At 36.5% G+C, this 21,280-nt stretch overlaps 2 protein-coding genes across 2 annotated transcripts; one reads left to right on the top strand and one right to left on the bottom strand.

Annotated features, from left to right (window-relative positions):
• Nucleotides 1-9,731: 9,731 nt before the first annotated feature.
• LOC132708120 (uncharacterized) lies at nt 9,732-12,336 on the bottom strand. The gene is made up of 2 exons (XM_060680249.1): nt 10,107-12,336; nt 9,732-10,048 (listed from the first exon to the last, which is right to left on the bottom strand). Exon 1 carries the CDS (start codon nt 12,259-12,261, stop codon nt 10,477-10,479), a length of 1,785 nt encoding a protein of 594 aa, XP_060536232.1. The 5' UTR covers nt 12,262-12,336; the 3' UTR covers nt 9,732-10,048; nt 10,107-10,476.
• Nucleotides 12,337-13,582: 1,246 nt separating this feature from the next.
• On the top strand, nt 13,583-16,641 carry LOC132708121 (uncharacterized). Its single transcript, XM_060680250.1, has 2 exons — nt 13,583-15,386; nt 16,044-16,641. Exons 1-2 carry the CDS (start codon nt 15,341-15,343, stop codon nt 16,394-16,396), a joined length of 399 nt encoding a protein of 132 aa, XP_060536233.1. The 5' UTR covers nt 13,583-15,340; the 3' UTR covers nt 16,397-16,641.
• Nucleotides 16,642-21,280: the final 4,639 nt, after the last annotated feature.

Below are 21,280 nucleotides of genomic sequence, written 5' to 3'. Positions count from 1 at the left end.
CCGGGCCGTCGATATGCATTTTGCTGTCCGGTCTGTTATAGTGAACAAAGCAGGGCAAATGAGTTTGCAATTCAAAATTGTTGCGATGTCGTACTGGTAACTTATGCCACATATTTAACAAATCGTGCGGTCTCACATGCTCCAAAAAATGTTGCACAGGAATCAATTCAAGTTGATCGGTATCCAAGCTTCTAAAATCGTCGAAGAAAACTAACTTCTTATTCATTGTTGTGAAAGATCGATAACTTTCTTAACAAATCTCTAATTTGTTTAAAGACACTCTCTGTGGGACAATTAATTGCGACAAGACTCAAGTCTATTTCACCGACTCTCGTTAATTTATTCAAAAATTCGTTGTATTCGTAATACGTTTTCTCTTTGAAAAAATACAAATGTCCGTTGGTGTATCGAAACGCGCCCGACAAATCGTCGGGCAGACCCGGAAACAGTTCCGTAGTAAAACCGTGTTCACTCGCACTCAAAGAACACTCGTCTATTTCTGCATAGTAGCGTTTACCGTAAAATATATACGTTCGACCGCCATACGTATTAAAAATAGCGTTCACTGTTTTACCCGCAGGCACACCCAGTCGCTGGATGCTTTGTCGGTCGCCCACTACCGTGAAACTCGGGAAGTGAAGTAAATAAAACGAATCACCGGTGACTACCAAAAGTTGTCCGTTGGGTCTCTGGTAGATATGCGAAATAGGAGCGTAAATAGGGACATAATCTGATATCATTTTAGGTTCCATGTAGACTTTATCACCTAATCTTATTATCCAAACCCATTTGTCGTAAAATAGATACATATGATGGTTAGACGTAACCAAAAATATGGATGGATTTACGTGACACAAATCTGGTACTTTTGTTTCGTTTTTCCCTATCGGAGGTTTCGTAGTTGTGGTAGTAGTGGTAGTTGTTGTTGTTGTAGTCGGAGTTGTTACGCGGGCGGTGGTTGTGGTTTTTTTACCATATAAACGTTGAAGACCTGCAACATCGTCGTATGACAATGTCTTAGAATTTAAGCTATACCAAGGGTACATAATGGCATTGCGATCGTTACTGTGCGCCAAACCCAACGTATGTCCAATTTCGTGGAACAACACAGTAAACAAGCTCGTCTTTCCTCCGGGCGCAGGCACTTCTAAACCGTAGTACCAATCTTCGGATTTATCCAAATGAACTTCCACGCACTCTTGTTGTTGATTTGGAAAAAATGCATGTCCTAATATGTTACCCCTTCCGTCGAAAGCAAAAGGGCAGGATTCGTTCCCTTTACATCTTATGCTTTGTCTGTGGGTAGTATATTTGTCAGACATCAAAATCATTATATCCGGCTCTGAGTAATTTAAGAAAAAATTTAAATTTGATTCATCACTCCATATTTTAAAAACCTCGGTTGCCAGCACTTTTAACTCTTGATAGTGACTGGGCGGTACTTGAATATACCAATTTAAATCCGTTTTCTGCCATCGCGAAACAGTCGTGAAGGCATTTTCTATTACACCACATCGGGGTTTATTTATTAGTTCGACGGTTTCGTTATTAAGAGTACCATCCACCGGTAAATTATAGAAATCCTGAAAATCCATTAGGGCACGTTGCAAACTCGACGCATTGATCTGCGTTAAAGATTCGTTGTCGTTAGGTGAAAGGAATCCGAATTTTTGTAAATATTCAATCACACCTTCCTCGGGCAGCGCGGCGACTATCGTCGACACGTCCGAACAGGTAGTAAAGACAGCGTAGCATAGCAATAAGACTCTCATCTCGTTCAAGGTCAGTAAAATACTAAAATGTATTCGGTTCCTAGCTAATCTTTTATAGGTAAAATAACAAAGAGAAGTGATGAACCAAACGCTTTTAGTCGCTATTTTGCGTGAGATGACGCAGAATATTACTCGAGAAATGGAACGAAAAAAGAATTATACTTCAATAGATTACAGTTTCGCAGTTTGTATTCATATCATAGCATTAGCGTGCTTTATTTTTACGTGTAAATGTATTATTAATTTTTTTGGATTGAAATAAAAAGTCTTATTTAAATAAAAAAAGTTTTATTTCATACAGGGATCCTTGAATACAACCAATTATATAAAAGGGTAGAATTTCTCAACGCGCACATGCGCAGTCTTCCTCCGGAGTGAAACATGCAATGGGCGTGATCCGGTTGAAATTTCGGAGGATTCAACCAATTATCATCGTCGAATTTCTCCACGTTAATGACTCTGCATGCGACACCTTCCCGATCCATTTTCGACATTAAAAATTCCATTTTTGATCTTCCTCTCACGTATATCAAGTCCGCATTTTCTATCAGTAGTCCGATCAACGTATCAATGTCGGAATATTGAACAAAACCAGAACTGTATTTGAGACCGTGATGATATTGTTCGAGCCAGCGTACCGTTCTTTTTTCTGCACCGGTCAACGTGCAATATTCACGCGGCGGTTTCAAAACGTAATGACTAATTTGACATCCATTGTAGACAGCCATTTCTTTAACGACAAATCCATCTTCTAACTGGAAGCCTTGAATATCTACCGCAACGATGCGCATTTTTAATATGACTGGTTAAGATTAGGTTCCTCCGGCGGTATTTATGTTAGATTTCGAACAATCTCGCTGAGCGGTAGTTGTTCCACGATACAATCGTGAATGATGATGCAATAGGCACGTGTATTCGCGGGAAATCCCTTTTTTGCTTCGATGTCTAACTTTACGTCGACAGTGCTGGATTTTACACTGTCGTTTCTTCGAGAACAGTCGATGACGAAAATCGCGCAGTTTTTGAAAGTCATATAGTCAAGCAACGCAGTTTTTTCCTCACATCCCTTATAACTGGGGTAGAAATCCGTGTAATTGTGATGCGCTTCCACGAAGTCATTCTTTTCAAAATCTAATCGTAAACGTTCGTGAGGGTAATATTCTCCGTTTAGTGTTAATCTTATATCCGTTACGTCGACGTGATCGAAAAGCGTCGCATTTTTCGCTTCGTTGTCTTTGCGATTTGTTTGAAAAGCGACTATTACGTATCGGGGGCTTTCGATAGCCGCGCACGTCTTGACAGACCAAATTTCTTTGGTAGAGCCCGCGGTTAGGGCAGGATATTCATGAAGTTCCCATCGTCTATAGGGTATCAATATGGGTTGATCTAATCTAATCGATTTCAGCAGAGCCAATTTGATTTCGTCGTTTGGAAATATGTGCTTGACCCTAAGATCGACACTATCAATTTTTAATTCCGCCGTTGTTTTAATTGCACTGGCCGCAACACCGCCCATTGGTTTAATTATCATACAATTTTTGTCATGTCTGGCTCTTACCAATCTTATGGTTTGTTTTCCACAAGTTATCATATTATAATCATTAAATATATTTAAAAAGTGTCGTAACGGGATTCGCATGCTAAAATGGCCATTTTCTGTATCGTGAATCGCATTTTCAGGGAAATTCCAGCCGGAAATATCTAGATGCGATGAGTCATCTTTCGAGTAACATAGATAACCTCTAATCGTACTAACTATACCCGGATCACGCACGCTATCCACTTCTTTCCCATTCAGCTCGTACGATATAGTTTCAAAAAAAAATGCTCCTGCATTGTTTACAAATTGCACTTGGTCGGTTCCCGTGAGACGTTTCAGCGATCCCTTAATGCAAATAGCAGCGTCGTACATAAGCAGCCAGGCATCTCCTTGATTGATCGTGATCTCAATGGTGTCGTTGTTCAAAAAAGATTTCACAAAGGGATGATAGGTGCGGGTCTCCACGCGCTGGATAGATTCATCAAATTTTGGCTTTCTGTGTATGTCGAATATTTGATTCGATAACATCGTAGCCCAGTGATCGGAGAAATTGTTTGTTGCTCAATGTAAGACGACCTTTACGGATACGCCTCGGTTTTGTTACTAACCCTACCGTTTGGATGTTCGCTTTTTTATATTCACCAGCGTCTCCGATTGAGTTGAAAATCAACATTACGTTAATTTTTTAAGTTCCAATCTAATGATGATTTCTTCACCTCGGAAATTAACCAACTCAAAATTTTGATCCAGAACCTGTAGGGTAATGTTGTAGATTTGTCGTTTGTTTACTGGCAAGTACGTTAGATATTTAGGAGTTTCGTCGATGGCGTACCCCGGATCGACGGACAAGGCAAACTCGTAAATTGTGTGCGAAGGTCTGTCGTTGTAGAACGCTCCAGACGTTATGTTACTATCTACATGTATCGTTCGCACTTTTATTATATCCACGGGTAAATCTGAGGAATGCATAATATTGGGCTCCAAAATTTTCTGTGAAAACCCCAATAATTTTCCGATACTGTCCGAGTGTTGTTTAAAGTTTACCCCGTATACGGGGCTGTAGATTTCACACTTTATCGTATTATTGTTGGGTTTGATTGATATCTCCTCTATTAACTTTGGGATCGTATTCTTCTCTTCCTTATTTTTTGGCAGATGTTCGTTAATGTAGGTTTCAATGTCGCTAATTTCATAGGACCCGGTCGGAATTTCAATTACGTTTTCTTTATTGTTACCATCGAAGTAGTAAAATTTATTCGAACCCTTATCTATGTTGGGAATGTTGTTGTAAGAGTGGAATCCAATCAGCGCTAAACCGTACTCTACATCTTCATCCAACTGCAGCGGATTGACAAAGTCGATGGATAATGTCGACGTGTTCCCTTTTAACGTAAATATGATCGACATGTTGACTGCTTATAGGTCCGCGATTTCAGTCCTTTTTATAGAGAAATTGCAAACACAAATGACCGCAATTGTATTGCGTAAACTTTTGATATCTATCGTGATTATAGTAGATATTGGCGCTGTTGCCGAAATATTTAACAAGTTCTGCGGGTGGTTTAAGGTTACCGAAACTGTCAAAATACTCAACATCGTTTCCCTTCCTCTTTTTGTATGCTACCCAGTGGGTTCCTCTATTTCGACGAACATCCAAATTTACGATTCCGCATTCTTGCGATCTGATTCGACGGGGTAAACTATCTCGCATAAAAACACCCCTGAAGTGAGGAATTTTTAATTTGCGCGCCAGAGATATTAAATCGACGTCGTATAGAGCCCTTCTGGGTAGCTTTATTGGGAGTTTTTTTGTTTCTTCAGATAAAGACCGAATCCGCCGCGCGGACTCTTTTTCAAGAATAGACCCGATCCCTTTTTTCCAATCTCTTCCATAGCTCGGTTATGGCGGTTGTCCTCTTCGAGTTTCTTTCGTGCGTTTTTCGCATCGATGACAGTTTTAGCGATAGCAGCGGCTCCGCCCGAGAGCGAACCTAAAGCCCCTAGCGCTCCTAATAACGGTAAAAGTGGTAAAATACCGCCCGATTTTGATTCGAACGGTATAATTCTAGGTACCCTAATTTTTTTACGTCCTCCCGCTTTTCTTACAGCGGCTCTGCCAGCTCGAAGCGCTTCCAGTGCCGATCTTCTAAGCATTTTAGGGTTATCGATATGAAACAATTGTTTCTTCTTTAATGCATTGCGAACCTTTTTCACGACACCCTGTCGAAACGAAACAGAGGGACGCCGTTGTTGACCCATACCGAGCTTACGTTTAGTTTTCATAGTCGCGGTGACAAAGAATGCGGCAGCTTTTTCACCAAACTTTGCGTCTTTAGATTTTACTCGCTGCCACGCACGCGTTTCCAATTCTTTATCCGCTTTATGACGTTCGTCTAACGATTTGTTTTGCGAATAGGCAATGTCGTGTACCTTACACGCAGCGTCCAAAGGATTCACCCCGCTATCGCCTCGGTTCAAGCGTTTTTCCAATTTTGTACCGGGACCGCAAAACTGGTAACCCGGAATGTGTACTTCAAAAGGTAACTTGTTAATAAGCGTGTTAACGAGACCACTTCCGGACGCGAAGCATAACATACTAATTAAAGGAAATTGCTTGTGTCGTATATATATACGAGGTGTCTCGAATAAACATTGTAGTCATGCGGGTGGTGCAGCAGAAACTCAAGCTCCCCATCGATAATTTAGATTTGGTTTGCGGAGATGGTTTCTTTAACAAAAGCAAACACGGTCAACTGCTACCCAATTCATTTAGGGCGGTGTTTTGCGGACCTAGCGGTTGCGGCAAAACCAACACCATGTTAGCGCTACTCTTTAACCCCAACGGGGCAAGTTTCGAAAATGTTTACGTCTACTCAAAGTCGTTGTATCAACCAAAATATCAACTGTTATCTCGCGTATTGAGCAATGTCAAAGGAGTTGGATATTATCCCTACAGTGAAAGAGACTCGATAATCGACCCCAGCGACGCGAAAGAGAATTCTCTGTTTATTTTCGACGACGTGGCGTGCGACAAGCAAGATAAAATTCGCGAGTATTTTTCGATGTGCCGACACAAGGCCATCGACGCTATTTATCTCTGTCAGACATACTCCAAGGTACCCAAGCAATTGATACGTGACAATTGCAATATTGTCGCGTTGTTTAAACAGGATGACATGAATTTACGTCACGTTTATGATGAACATGTCTCACCCGACGTTTCATACGACACGTTTAAACAAATTTGTTCCGAGTGCTGGAAAGAAAAGTACGGCTGTTTGATAATTGTCAAAGATTTCGACGTAAAAAACGGACGCTACCGCAAGGGTTTCGACAAATATATAAAAGTCGATATTTAATTGTCGATAGAAACAGTCATGAAGGCGACGTCCGCCGACATCGCCGACGCGGCGCTAAAAAAAAAAGTAAACGAGTTGTCTAGATCTATTCGAAAGAAGTATTTAACATTAAAATTGGGTAAGAGCGAAGAGGATGCGTCAATTCGGAAGCTTTTCAAACCCGTCAGCGAGCCGCTAGAACGTATAGCAAAAATAAAGCTATCACCGTCACCGGCAGAAATAAAAACTGAACGTCGAGGTGTCAAGCGGGAACACAAAAAGGAACCGAACGAAGAAACAAAAAATAAGGTTAACGTATCATTTTTGCCTATGGAAGAAATTCAGGAAACGCCGGATCCCAATAAGAGCGTTGAGATGCAAAATATCGATGAGGAGGAAGATGATGTGTTTGACACATCGAGCGTGGCCAACGCATCCCTTCAATCATACCTGGAACAATATCCAGAAATTTCCCATTCATATATTCAAAATTTATGGGTAAAATCGCCCGACACCGATATTGTTTACGGACCCGTTTACGACAAAATATCATCCAAATGGTTTCTCGGCAATAAATCGCTGGATTTTCATCAAGGATCTGGCGATATTATTGTAGACGGCGAGAGATATTCCGGTACCCGCGGCTTATATAATTTGGTGTTTTTAAAAGATCCCATAGCATACACAAAAGACGATTTGGCACAATATAAAAAAATAATGGAGGCTACCCAGGTGCACAGGGACGCGATCGGACGTCTGAAAGGCGCATCGACTGTACCAAAATATACCAAGGTCATCCGACCCTTAATAAAATCTCAGTCGCGTTCGTACTCGTACAGCGGTCAAGGTTATAATATGCGTTATAATGACGCTCCTACTGAATATGTATACTGGGACGACGTCAATGAACTCGTAGAGCGTCTGAAATTACTAATCGCGTCGAAACACGCAGGCAACACGTCTCATGATAACGAAATAGTTTCAATCGTTGAAGAGCTAAAAGAATCAGGTTTTATACGTTAGTTTAACGATGAGTCTGGACAAGTTTGGACGTTCTAGCGCGCTGCGCTCTAAACGACCCTTCACTAATACTGTGATTAGAAGCGCCCTCGACTATATGCCAGACGGAAACGTCAATATGAACAATTTAAAAATTTGCAATGTCCAAACGCCTAGCGATGACGGTGACGTGGCTAACAAAAAATATGTGGATGAGACAAGTAATTTATTAAAAATTGCATTGAGAAAGATTATTGGACAGAAACTCGAAGCGTACACGAAAAGATTACAAATTGAAGACAAAACTAAATTCTCGCGTCTTGAAGAACAACTGAAAATGAGTAGCACTACACTCGAAAATGAAATTATGCAGTTTCGCGAAGTTTTCCACCAAAAGCTAAGCGAAATGAGCGCAAAGAAAGATTTGGAAAAGCACATGACAAAAGTCGCCGTTTTGTCACAGCAATTTCATGATATTGTAACCAAAATGGAGCGACTTACGAACGAAAATGAGAATATAATGAAGGTATTGAAACAAAGGGTTTTAAATCCTCCATCGCAACCGAACACACATTATGAATAAAGAGAAGGTACAACTGGTTCGAGAACTGCACAAGCCGGCACGCAGAAATTATGCTCGCCGCCGGACTATAATACGAGGGATGGATGACCTGTGGCAAGCGGATCTGGCCCAATTAGATCGCTACAGCAAACAAACAGAAATTTTAAATTCGTGCTGGTTGTGATAGACTGTTTCTCAAAATATGTATGGTGTCGCCCGTTGAAAACCAAAACCGGGGTCGAAGTCGCCAAGGCGTTTTCCAAAATTCTCAAGGACGGACGGCACCCTCAAAACTTGCAAACGGATCTCGGTAAAGAATTTTACAACGACACGTTTCTGAAACTTGTGGATAAGCATAAAATTAACCACTATAGTACGTATAGCATAAAAAAGGCCTCAATTGTCGAACGGGTGATACGTACCCTCAAAGAGAAATTGTTTCGACATTTTTCTTTACGCGGGACGTACAAATGGATCGATGTGCTCGCCTCTATCGTTGATGAATACAATAACACAAAACATAGAACGACGGGTACGAAACCCATCGATGTGAGTAAGAGCAACGAAAAGAGAATTTTGAAAACCGCGTATAGTAGCATAAAAATATTCGGTCCTCGTAAACTTAAAGTCGGCGACATCGTTAGAATCAGCAAAGTCAAGCACGTTTTCAACAAAGGTTATACACCGAATTGGACCACGGAATTGTTTAAAATTGTTAAAGTACGGGTTACTAACCCCGTAACGTATTTGCTTCAAGATATGCAGGGTAAACCCATAATGGGCGGATTTTATGAAGAAGAATTGCAGAAGACAGTTAACCCGGACTTATATCTCGTCGAAAAGGTGTTGCGCAGACGAGGCAATATGGTTCTCGTGCGCTGGTTGGGATTGGATAAGTCGCACGATTCGTGGGTAGACAACGTAGACGTTTTGAAATAAATTTAGTCTCGATTTAGAAGTTCTGACATAAATACGTGTATATGATGGCTCAAGAGAAAATTGTGACATCCAACGAATTGTATAATTTATTGGAAAATTTCGAGTTGCAATTTCCTTCATCAGAAGTGCTCCCGTCCAGCTTCGTTCCTGTAGAGCAACAAACCAAAAAATCTGCGACCAAACGAAAACAAAGTGCGTCGGTCGTATCCCGCAAGAAGAAGAAGAAAACTACCACAAGTGAAGCGTTTGCAGCTCCAACGTCATCCGCTGATTGGCTCGAAGTGTTCACGGACGGTAGAGAAAAAAGTGTCATTTGTGAGGCATTCAATTTAAAAAGAAACTTGGCGTCTCAGTTGTCGGGATTAGAGTGCAATATCAACGAAATTGAAACACAAATTGCGCTTTTTAATACAGACCTTGCAAGTGGCGCGGATGCAAGCTCAAGAGTGCAAAAGAAAACTAGAACAATTTAATAATTTAGCATTTAATGAAATTGTAAAATAGTAATAATGTATATAATAAATAAATTATACAATTACAAACTTCTGTGTAATTATTATGCGGTGTTGTGGTGGTGGTAAAAAAGAAAATAGCGTCTAAATATATACATGTTTATTCTTGTTGCAATACAATGGCATACAATCAATACATAAAAGCCTTATCTACAGTTACATATGTTATAATAAAACCACAGTATTAATAGTTCAATGTGCTATCAGAAAAGCGTAACTTTTTTCCATATTTTCTCTCATCGTGAAGCATTAAATTACATTCATCTTCAGTTTCTACAGTGAACAAAACTTCTTCAAAGCAGCTTTGACACCAAAATTGTTTATCGTGATATACATCATTCAAATTATTTATATCCAGCTGTAAATGATAGTGATCCAATAAAAGTCTAAAATTTTTCTTTTTAAATTTTTTAACTACTTGAAATATAAAGTGACAAGATTTACAAACTAAAATTTCCGAATATTTTATCCTGTAATAACTGACCCATAAACAGTAAGCGGATTCTCCGTCAAAATCAATGGTTGGAGTTGCCAAAATGCTATTTCTGTAAGACGATCCAAATCTCTTATTCAACAGAATGAATTCTAAATTTAATAAAGAATTGCCATCAGACTGGAGCGCTAGTTGTTTAAGGTACCTCCATCTATATTTCGAATAATATTTAAATATTAGTATCGTTAGTTTCCAAGGCAAAGGTGACTCAAGCAAAAAATCAGCACTACACCTAATATTTTCGCAAATTGTTATAATACAAAGGCTTTCTAATGTAAGTTGTTTGACCATAATCTGTAACAAAAATATATTAAAAAATAATTACGGCACTTTATAATGTCCCCACGGAAGCGTTTCATATGAATTCGGCAAAAGATAACGTTTATCGTCTAAAGGACTCAAGGCAACTTTTGTTTGTTCGATGCTAAATACATTGTGAGTGTATGAACGAATGGTTCGTTGAGTGGCGTACTTTTCCCTAAAATTTGTTAAGCATTCTACGTAGTCATCAAATGAAATTTTATTTTTTACAATATTGTACTGAATACCCTTTGACTTTTTAACTACCGAACCCGTTAAAATTTTGAAAGTATACATTTTCGACCTTAACCCAGCATAATGACTAATGATGGTGCCATTAGTCTCATCCTTCATCAACCCCAAAACCTTTTTGTTGATTTGCGGTATATTATAGGGATTGTCATTAGGATAATCAGACGTGTCAAATTTTGTTAAATCGGCCTTAATAACGCTTTCATATGCGTCATAACATTTGATATTATAAATGAAACTGTCCGTATCCATGTATTGAATTTTACATTTTTCGGGACCCAAATTTGGAAGCATGTAATTATAATGAAACTCGTACATGGTCGTTTTCGACAAATCCAATATGGACATTCCAATATAAAGTGGCTTATTAAAGCAAAGTTCCGATTTTTTTAATTCTATAAGCAACAAATTGTTATCAAGTATGGTTCTACTGTGAAATCTAGGACTAGAAATTAAATTTTTCGCACCGTAGCGACCATCCCACGCTTTAACAAATTTAACAATACGATGCTTGCGAATGTTTTCCATTGTTTTACCGTAAGCGGCATTATTAAACAATTTGTATAAATTTATACCAAATTTTGTCTTTGCTTGGGTTCTTAATTTATTATTATGATCGATATAACATTTCAACCAACGAGATTGGTTAAATTTTAATATTTTGTGAATTTTCTTTAGTACGAGACCGTTTTTGAGAGCCTGTTTTAAATTGCGATAGTGTATGACGTATTTTTCTTTATTATACAAAGTAGTCATTAGTTTTGGTAACTTTGAATTGGGGGGCACTCGATGTTCGGCACAAAATGGAAAATCTCTATGTGTGTCATGTAATTTCTGCGGGTATTCCAGGTCTACCTCTAGGATATATCCTTGGGAAGATTCATCTGGAATGTTCATGACATTAAATGAATCAATCTCTTGATGAGACATCCAGTCGAATCCTCCGTAAGGAAGAGGCTCGCACATGGCCTTGCCATAGAGGTTATTGACGTCAAAGTACATGATATAGGAATCATCCCTGGATGAATCGTAGTTGGGCATATATTTATTGTTGGCCTCCGCATATCTACCAACACACACCGAAATTCCACCTCGTATAGCCCGCTCGATAAACATAATTTGGTCAATGTCGCGCAAAAGTTCTAAACGACATTTTGTGAATCTAAGCATGCAATCCCATGTATACCCGGGCATACTGAAATACCACGCCGGATCCAAAACGTGTGTTGCCATACAAGTTTTTCGAAAATTTTCGAATATATCTGCCAGAAGAATAACGTCGGTTTTTAAATACAAATCTGAATACTCGCCTAAATTTTTTATTTCAAACGACTGCCAAACACTTTGTGCGTGGGAATATTTTTCTTCACTAATATTGCTTTCACTTAATTTATTATAGAATTCTTCAATCGGGGGTAAAGTTGTTTCATTTAATTTGTCTATATGGTCGATGTAATCGTAACAAAAAATACCTTTTTGCGACAGTAAATTTAATTTTGATTCGTCGAGATCGGAAAATTCTTTTCTTAAAATATATAGTTCATTTTTATCCATACTGGAAACTAAATTATCCAGAGATGCTCCCAAAAATCTAAACGAATCTATAAATCTAAATTTTATGTTATAATCAGGTTCGAAATATGTAAAAGAGATGTATTTTTCCTTATTAACCGGAACTATGGATACATAGCTTTTTTTTGCTAAAACCGGAAGCAGGAAGTGGCTATCGTATCCAGAAAGGTTCTGGAATACTACGGGCACTACAAATATTTTTTTAAAATTTAAATTACAAGCCTGATGGGCAAAACCTCTAAATTTACCAGTAAAATGATCATGGTCACGAACAATAACATCTTCTTTTAAAAAAGGTTTTTCACAAATATGACAATGACTCGACCTTTGATCTAGACTAATTTCACTATCCATTGGTATAATATCCTTAAATTTTGAACGAACAAATTTTGATAAATTAGATATTTCCTCCACGAACCAATCAATACAATCTAGACCACGATAACTTTTGAAAAATGATATTGAATCATCATAAGAACATTTAAAGTAATATGCAGCACTGTAAGCTTCGTGCTTTTGGTATTTCGAGGTTTTATCTGAAATTTTCAAATTTACTTTTCTCAATTGACTCTCAAAATCGGCGTAAATTACAAACGGAGTCCTTTGTTTATATATATGGTTTCGAAATTCAACGTAATCATATTTGGGAAAAGACACTTTATACTCATTGAAACTGGAACATATTGTTTCGTGGTCATGTAGACGAGTTTCGTTATTGAAATAATTCAAACACCTATCGCAAATGTATTTCTTGTGATTATATTTACTGAGCTGTGAGGAAACTAATCGAGACAAATTTTTAATGTAACAATAGTGATATTTTATTTCTTCATAATCATTATCTTGCGGATCAGGATCAAAATCATTAACTTTTGGATAATATTTATTTTGTATTAACAACAAATTTGAATGTTTTTCGCGTTTTTCTTTTGTTAATCGTGCAGGTAACACGGAATAAAAACTAGTTTTTTCATTTTTATTAAGCTCTAAGATATAAACATTGATGGAAATATCATTGTCTTTTTCAAATTTGCTTATTTTATTCATTTCCATAGGTGTTTGTAAATTTTCAGTTTTCAAAACACTTTTGTAGTATGGATATGAAGAGGGTAAATACTGACGAAAACGTGCTGGAAAGAGTCCGCATACAACTGACCAATAAAAACACGCTTGATCGTCATTTCTAATGTTAATACAAGCCCTTTTATTCGCAATTTCTTTAGGCAACTCAACGAAGGATGACCCGTTACCCATTTCAAATTTATTAATGTTAATCTCTAAATAAATAATATTATTTAAAGCCCACCCGGAATCACGTTCCTGAAACTCTGACATTTGATTTAAAATTTTATCTTGCACATTTTCAACAAACCAATCATTCAATTCTGTTCCTAAATCAACTACAGCATTTCCGGTACTCAGATATTTAACATCAACTTCGCCTTGGACATCATTTTTTGCCTTAATAAATTCACCGCAAAATGTGGTATTTACTTTCAGCAATAAAAATTTCTTTAAAATTTGACTAATTTTTTGTTGAAATATTGGACGAGAATCGTTTAAAAATTGAATTAAATCTTTATGAAGTAAATTAATTATGACACCGGTCTGAACTCTTCCCTGGAAACACGACGCTACCGATTCCCATACAACCATTTCATTTGTGTTTGTCTCGCGGCTACTACTTTGTAATCCCAATCCAAAATGCTTATGTTGATAATTAAGAATAATTTTTCTAATAGCTTTCAGATGTTGAATTGTAGTTTGTAATTTTCTTTTTAACCCAATAGATAAATCCTTTTCGTTAGAAACGATTTGGTTGCAAGATTCAATATTTTTACTTAGTCTCCTAAGCCACACATCACTATCTCTAAGAGTGAACTTGTCGGAAATATGCTTTTTTAATTTTTGTAAGGTTAAAATTAAGATTTGCGCTCTATGAATGATCTGCTTTACGCGCATCGTGGTTTATTAAATATATAACAGTAAATAAGACTTACCCTGTATAATATGTTGATTAATTTTGAATTATTTTGAATTTCTTTAAAGAGTTGGGCTTTCCAATATCTTTGGATCCCTCGTAGACCAGTTTGTACTGCCCCGACGCAAAGTGTTCTAGTCTCGGACGGAAAGCTTCTGTCACGCGAGTAGGAAGAAATACTACGGAATTTTCTAATTGCAGCAACACGGAATTGCCAAATTTTGTATTAACAATTTTGGCTCTAGTAATTTTAAACGGAACGCCTATCGGCAATTCATGCAGTTTGACAATCGGCTGCTCAAAATCACCTTCTGCAAGACAGGTTTGATTCAGTTGACTTAAGTCCATCTATAAATTATTATTAATTATTTTATCTCAAAATTAAAAAAATAAAAAAAACTTACGCTTAAGATTGCTGCTATTCTATTTGCGGTTACGGGTTGAGAGTACTAAGATGATCTTTAGGAACTTTATAAAATAATAACAAATGTTAAAGAATTAAAATAAGACAATAAAAAAGGTACTTACTGATTTTTTGTACGAACACCAAACCACTAAGTTAGCTTCCACGTTGCACGAATAATACCAAAAACAACTACTGACAAAACAGAGAAAAATGAGATGTATTTATACGGTGCGAGAATACTTTCTAAAAGTTAACAAACGAAGACACCTCCACATGCGTTGCAACAAATTTTTCCCATTACGTTAATCCCACGGAGCAAATATAAAGGGGGCAATTAATTATTATTCTCAACAAGCAAAACAACTTGACATTTAGACTCGGCGCGTTTTGAAATTCCACATCCCATACGGAGATTGTAAAAAATGAAAGCAAGTTGGCCTTGATCTTTTGCGGCAACATACGTTCGTCCAACGTCCGAAACGGTTGCGTTCCCGTGTGAAAGCGTGTTGACCCTGAGACTCCTACCTGCACGGTTGTCTGGCGACAACATCGCGTCTATTCAAATCGGCGTTGGTGCTTGTGGGTAGAAGACCTTTCGACTTTTAATTCAACCATGGAAGGGAGTGCATGTGTATAAATACGTTGCATGTGTATTATAGACTATATTCAGTGCAATGAATAGAGAAGTGCGATGTCCATTTCCCTACGACCCTACAACTGGTAAGTTTTATATTTTAATTACCTTTATACAGTGCGCGTCTTTTCTTGTGGGTTTCAGTTTGGGTTATCACTTTTTTGGTTAGTTTCTACCTGTTTTAAAATATGATACTCATCTTTTTTACGTTGCATAATAACCGATTTAAATTGAGTGTTTTTAATAGCTTTTAAATGACAGTGAATGGAAAAGGGAATTTTGGCTTTTAAAAAATAAACAATTTTTAAATTTGTTTCAAAAATGTTTTATTTTTTGTACTAAAAAATTGCAGTTTGCCTTTTTGACAATAATAATCGAATTAAATTGAGCGTTTTTAATATCTTTTAAATGACAGTGAATAGGGAATTTTGGCTTTTAAAAAATAAACAATTTTTAAAATTACTGAAAGTTTTGTTTCAAAAATGTGCGTTTTATGGGGAAAACGCGAAATATATACATATTTTTGTTTATTTTTTGTACTAAAAAATTGCAGTTTGCCCTTTTGACAATAATACACTTACATTTAAATGACAGTGAATTGAAACGTGAATTTTGGTATGCGCGTATAACTTAAAAAACAATTTTTAAAATTATTTGATAACCCCCCTTTTTGGAAGTTTTGTTTAAAAAAAAAATGTGTGTTTTATAGGAAACGCTACATATCATACTTTGTTTTGTTCTAGAAAAAATCGCGGTTTGTCCGTATGACAAGTCGCATATTATGTTGGCGCATCGCTTAGGGCGTCACATATTCAAATCACACAAAGAGTACCGGGGGTTAGAATTCCCGGTACGACATGAAACGACAAGGGAACATCACCAGCAGCAGGAGCAACCCGGTGGATCAAAAGAAACAAAGGAGCAGCAGGAGTACCCGGGTGGGTGGTCGACGGAGTGGGACGGCGAGGAGTGCACTTCGTATTTAGATTTCCTCCGGGAACGGGAAGAAGAACAACGCAAGGAACAGGAACAATGGGATGGTCGACTGAATCGACATAAAAAGAAGAAGAAACTCCTCGCCAGACCAATTTTATAAATAAAATAAAATAAAATGTATTAAAATTCAAGTTTATTTAATTATCCTCCCGATCCACCGCGTCACCGCGCCGCACCGTCACCGCCCTCTACCGGGGGGGCCTACGACGGTCGGAGCGCGCGACATCTAGCAGCGACGGGCGGAACCGGGGCAAAACAGGACGCTACACAAGCGCGCGACATCTAGCAGCGACGGGCGGAACCGGGGCAAAACAGGACGCTACACAAGCTGGGTGGGGGGCGGAGCGCACTCTGGTAGACAGGGGGGACACTAGGACGCCACGCGCGGGGGGCCCCCGCTGCGGGGGGGTTAGGAAATTGAGGTTATGTACGGTTTCTGTTGCTTATATCGGCACTATACATCTACTGTGCTCGTTTTTCTTATTTAAGTTAAGTAAGTTTTCAAATTTTCAGGAAATTGAAACTGAACTACGAATATAAACAATATTGAATTTTTTTCGGCATGTTCATGTCCTTGTCCAGATGTGGTAAACAAGATTTTAAACGGATAAAAACTTTCGTCTTTGAAGAAAAGGACATTTTTTATCAAAATTTTTGATTGAACAAAAAATATTATTTTGCATGTAGAGTGTCCAAACCGTTAACAATTTTTTACAAGAGTAAAGCAAACTTATTCTAAAGTTTTTAGCAAAGTGCTACTCAGATTATAAGTTCTAAATGAGATATTTTTAACCAAACAAGCAAAAAAATATTATCATCCAAACTTAATGAAAACAATTAGATCCAATTTTGAAACATCATTTTGCTAAAAACTTTTAAATAAGATTACTTTACTCTTGTAAAAAAAATGAATTGTAAGAAAATGAATTAAATGAATGACATTTTCTCGAAAAAGAGCATTTTTGGTATCTGGCTTAAATCACAGACAATTTTTTTAAAGTTTTTGTTATAATGTATGGAACTATCCGTGAAAAATGAAAACTACGTAACCTCTTTACATTGTTAAATTATTGTTTTGTAGATATGACTCCTTCAAGCTCGGATAATAGCCAAATAATTTCCGATTCGGAATATAAATTACCAGAAGAATCCGAAGCAGAAAGTTCGTGGGAATGTGGATACAGAGAAAGTGATTTTTTTTGGATAGCCCTATTGAACTGCGTCAAGAATTGCCCGACAGTACATATACTACGATGCAAACAATACAACCAGGTTTACCTCCCGAAGAAAATAATGGCGTTGACCACAATTACTGTGTCAGTCTCAGACAAAATGACAATCTGGATTCCGAAGTTAAAACACCTGGAAAAACTCGACGTGTTAGGAGAAAACATCAATGCCTATATTGTAATCAAGATGTCGGAAATTTCTTAAGGCACATGGAGCGTAATCACTGGGACGAATTCCAAGTACAGGAAATTTTGTCGTTATAGAAGAAATCTAAGAAACGGATTAAGTTGATTGACAAACTTCGTAGGGAAGGTGACTTTTCTACATCAAATATTGTACCTGTAATGGCAAACAAAAAAAAGCTAGTTGAAGACTATATTGTTTGCAAATTTTGTCAAGGCTATTATGCCAAGAATAGCCTTCGTCGCCACGCAAAAAAATGTTTCTTTAATCCCGATCCGAGTCAACGCTTTCAAGCACAGATTGAAGGTCAAACAGTAATGGTTGGGAATTTTGGACCGAATGATCCTTTAAAAATTAGCGGTCTTATAAACATGTTACGAGCAGATGAAACTTCGTTGGTTGCTAAGAAAGATCAACTTATTTGTGAAGTTGGTAGGCGCTATATAAAAAGTCACAAAGAAAAACATGAGACGATTAGCTCGTTTACTCATCAGCGTCAGAACACTCAAAAATAATAAAACACTTGGTTTAGCTGAGATTCTCTTACCTAAAATGTTTAAAATACTGGTTTTAGCTACAAGAAACATAGCAGAGTATGACGTTGAAAATCGAAGTTTTAAGTCCCCTTCTTTGGCACTTCAGCGTGTTCTATTGAAATTCAAAAGGAAAATCCTCGTAAAAATTATATAGAAAATTTCACGGAATTAATAAAACTTATTGATAATGACTGGGCAATTGAGGTTTCGAGCGAAGCAGGACAGAATTTGGCTTACAAAAAATTTAACAAACCAACATCAATACCTGTGGCGGAAGATATCAAGGTTAATTTAATTTTTGAAACTTGTGTAAATATTGGGAAAAAAGTAGCTTCTTGCATAATCGTCGAAAAAATTTGTTTTATAATACAAGTTTTATCACAAACCAAAACATAATTTTACCTCATAGATGCGCGTTTTAGCACTCAAGTTGACATCTCCAATAAAAGATTTAGTTTTAATCTTTTCCTGAAGATGGACAAAATTGTGTTTCGGTTATATTAAGTTTATTTGTTTTACAGTTTTTATATTTATGTAAAAATAAAATTAAAAAAAAAGTAGAGGTATCGCTATGAAAACAATATCTCACCAAATACATGCTATGAAATAATCTTTAATGACTTAAATGAAAGTTTAGATTATCAATAAAAAAAAGTGATTTTGTAATAGAGATAGTTAGATATGTAATCAAAATTTCATCATTGTTTTATGTAGTTTTCTTTGTTTCAGAAACTGGACCAATATCTTAAAAATCTTATTTCACAAGCCAAACTTGTCTTGGCAGAAAATGATCACAATGAAAAAGCTTATCGAGATTTACTGGAAGGGATATTTTGCAGTGTCATGATTTTTAACAAAAGGCGGGTAGGGGAACTCCAAAGGATGACCCTGTTAGCCTTTTTAGAAAACCACGATTCAGTCCCATCGTCCGAATTTGAAAAAGTGCTGACAAATTCCGAGAAAATTTTATTTAAATCACTCAAACGCATAGTCATTAGAGGAAAAAGGGGAAGAGGGGTCCTGTACTTTTTGACAAAATCGCGATGTATTCTACGCTCTCTGAGAAAAAAATTTTATCTTGAAAATAATCAGTATCTTTTTGGTTTACCGGGAACATTAAATCCAATTGGAGGATATACGGTCATGAGAAAACATTCATTACTGGCGCTTGGTGGAAACAAGGCAGCAGCATCATTGTTGACTTCCAGTAGGTTAAGAAAGCAGTTGGCAACTATCACTCAGATTTTTAAAATGGACAAAAATGAATTGGAGCAGCTTGCTTCATTTATGGGTCATAATGAAAAAACCCATTCAGAATTTTATCGTTTGCCAGACGACGTTTACCAAACCGCTAAAGTGAGCAAGTTATTATTACTTTCACAAAACAGTGCGTTATTTGAAAAGAACAAAGGGAAACCTCTGAGTGAAATAGAATTAAATGATGAGATCATAGACGAAAGTGATGACAATTATTTAGAAGATATTTACGAAAATGTGTTAGAAAATCAAAACCCGAATCAATTGAAAAATCAGGATCAGGTTCCTGCCTTTGGTGTAGCAGACATTCCTAGAGAAAAAAAACGGAAACGTAAGCTGGTACCATGGACAAACGACTAAAAAAAAATTACGGAGTGTTTTTTCAAAAAACACATTAAAAATAAAATTCCTCCAAAAAAGCAGGAGGTAATGAGATTAATCGAGAGTCATCCTGGGATTTTTACAAACAAAACATGGCCAGTAATAAAAGTTTACATATGCAATAAATTTAATAAAAAATAACGGGTCTGAAGATGTGTTATTTACAAATTTAGAAATGTTTTTTAGTTTGTCAATGATAACGAATGTTACATGAAAACTATTTTTGTTTCCAAATTTTTGCTACGAAAAAGGTTTATTTTTTATTTTATTAATGCAATCTATTTTATTTTAATTCATTTGATCATTGCGTATAAAATATGGTAAATAAAGACTATATATTTAATTTTGCATTTCTCTTATCCCTTCTTTGCAATCCCTTGGACAGAACGAAATTCACATCCGAGATCCAGAATCGAGTGAGGCTCGAGTAATACAATTTCTATTCAAAGTGAGAACAAAAAATGTATATTAATTAAGCCCAATCTGCAACCCCTTGGATACAGCAAGATTCTCAATTGAAATCTTAAATAAGGAGCAGAGAAATACCTTATTTTAAAGCTTTTGAAAAACGCTTCAAGTTCTTGGTTTGCTAGAAAACAGAAACACTTTTTTTGAATGTTGAAATAAATAAAAAAAATTAATGAAATGAAAATTAAATCTTTCAAAAGTTTGCATTCATTTACATCAAACCGAGAAGAATATTATAAAATCTAGATTTTCTAGTATTCCTCAAAAACATTTTTCAAAAGCTTTAAATGAGCATCACTCGAATCCCTTTGCTACTTGAAATTTTAATGGTCAATGTTCAATGTCTAGTTAATATACTTTTATGCTTTCACTTCTCCTGATAGAAATCATCACACAATTTAAAAACCTAAAACAAAGCTGTTTTAGGTTTTTAAATTGTCATCTCTATATGCAATTATAACTCAAAAGCAAAATAAAATACTTTAAAATGGACATAAACTGTTCCGAAAAATATATAAACATTAGTAAACTAAAAATGAACCTTTTCTAAATTTGTAAATAAAATATCTTCTTCGGATCAGCATATTTTTTTAAATTTATTGCATACGTAAATTTTTATTACTGACAATGTTTGGTTTATAAAAATCCCAGGACAGTTCACGATTTATACAATTTTTATTTTTAATATGTTTTTTGAAAAACCGTTCTGTAATTTGTTTTTGATCGTCGTTCATGGTAACAACTTAAATTTTATTTTTTTGTTTTTTTCTCTAAGGATTTCTTCCGCAGCAGTTGTAACCTACTCTTCAGTTCGTTGTGATTTTGATTATTTGTGTTGTGAAGGTATAAATATGTTATGCACTTAAGTCGTTTGGGAAACGTCGTCGAGCAAACGATAAAATTCTGATTGTTTTTTTTTTTCATTTAAA

Source organism: Cylas formicarius, unplaced genomic scaffold (assembly GCF_029955315.1).
Source record: "Cylas formicarius isolate icCylForm1 unplaced genomic scaffold, icCylForm1.1 PGA_scaffold_10__41_contigs__length_53128322, whole genome shotgun sequence".
In the NCBI taxonomy this organism is placed as follows: domain Eukaryota; kingdom Metazoa; phylum Arthropoda; class Insecta; order Coleoptera; family Brentidae; genus Cylas; species Cylas formicarius.
The sequence above is the reverse complement of the archived record's forward strand: the minus strand, read 5'-3'. Positions and strand labels throughout refer to the sequence as shown.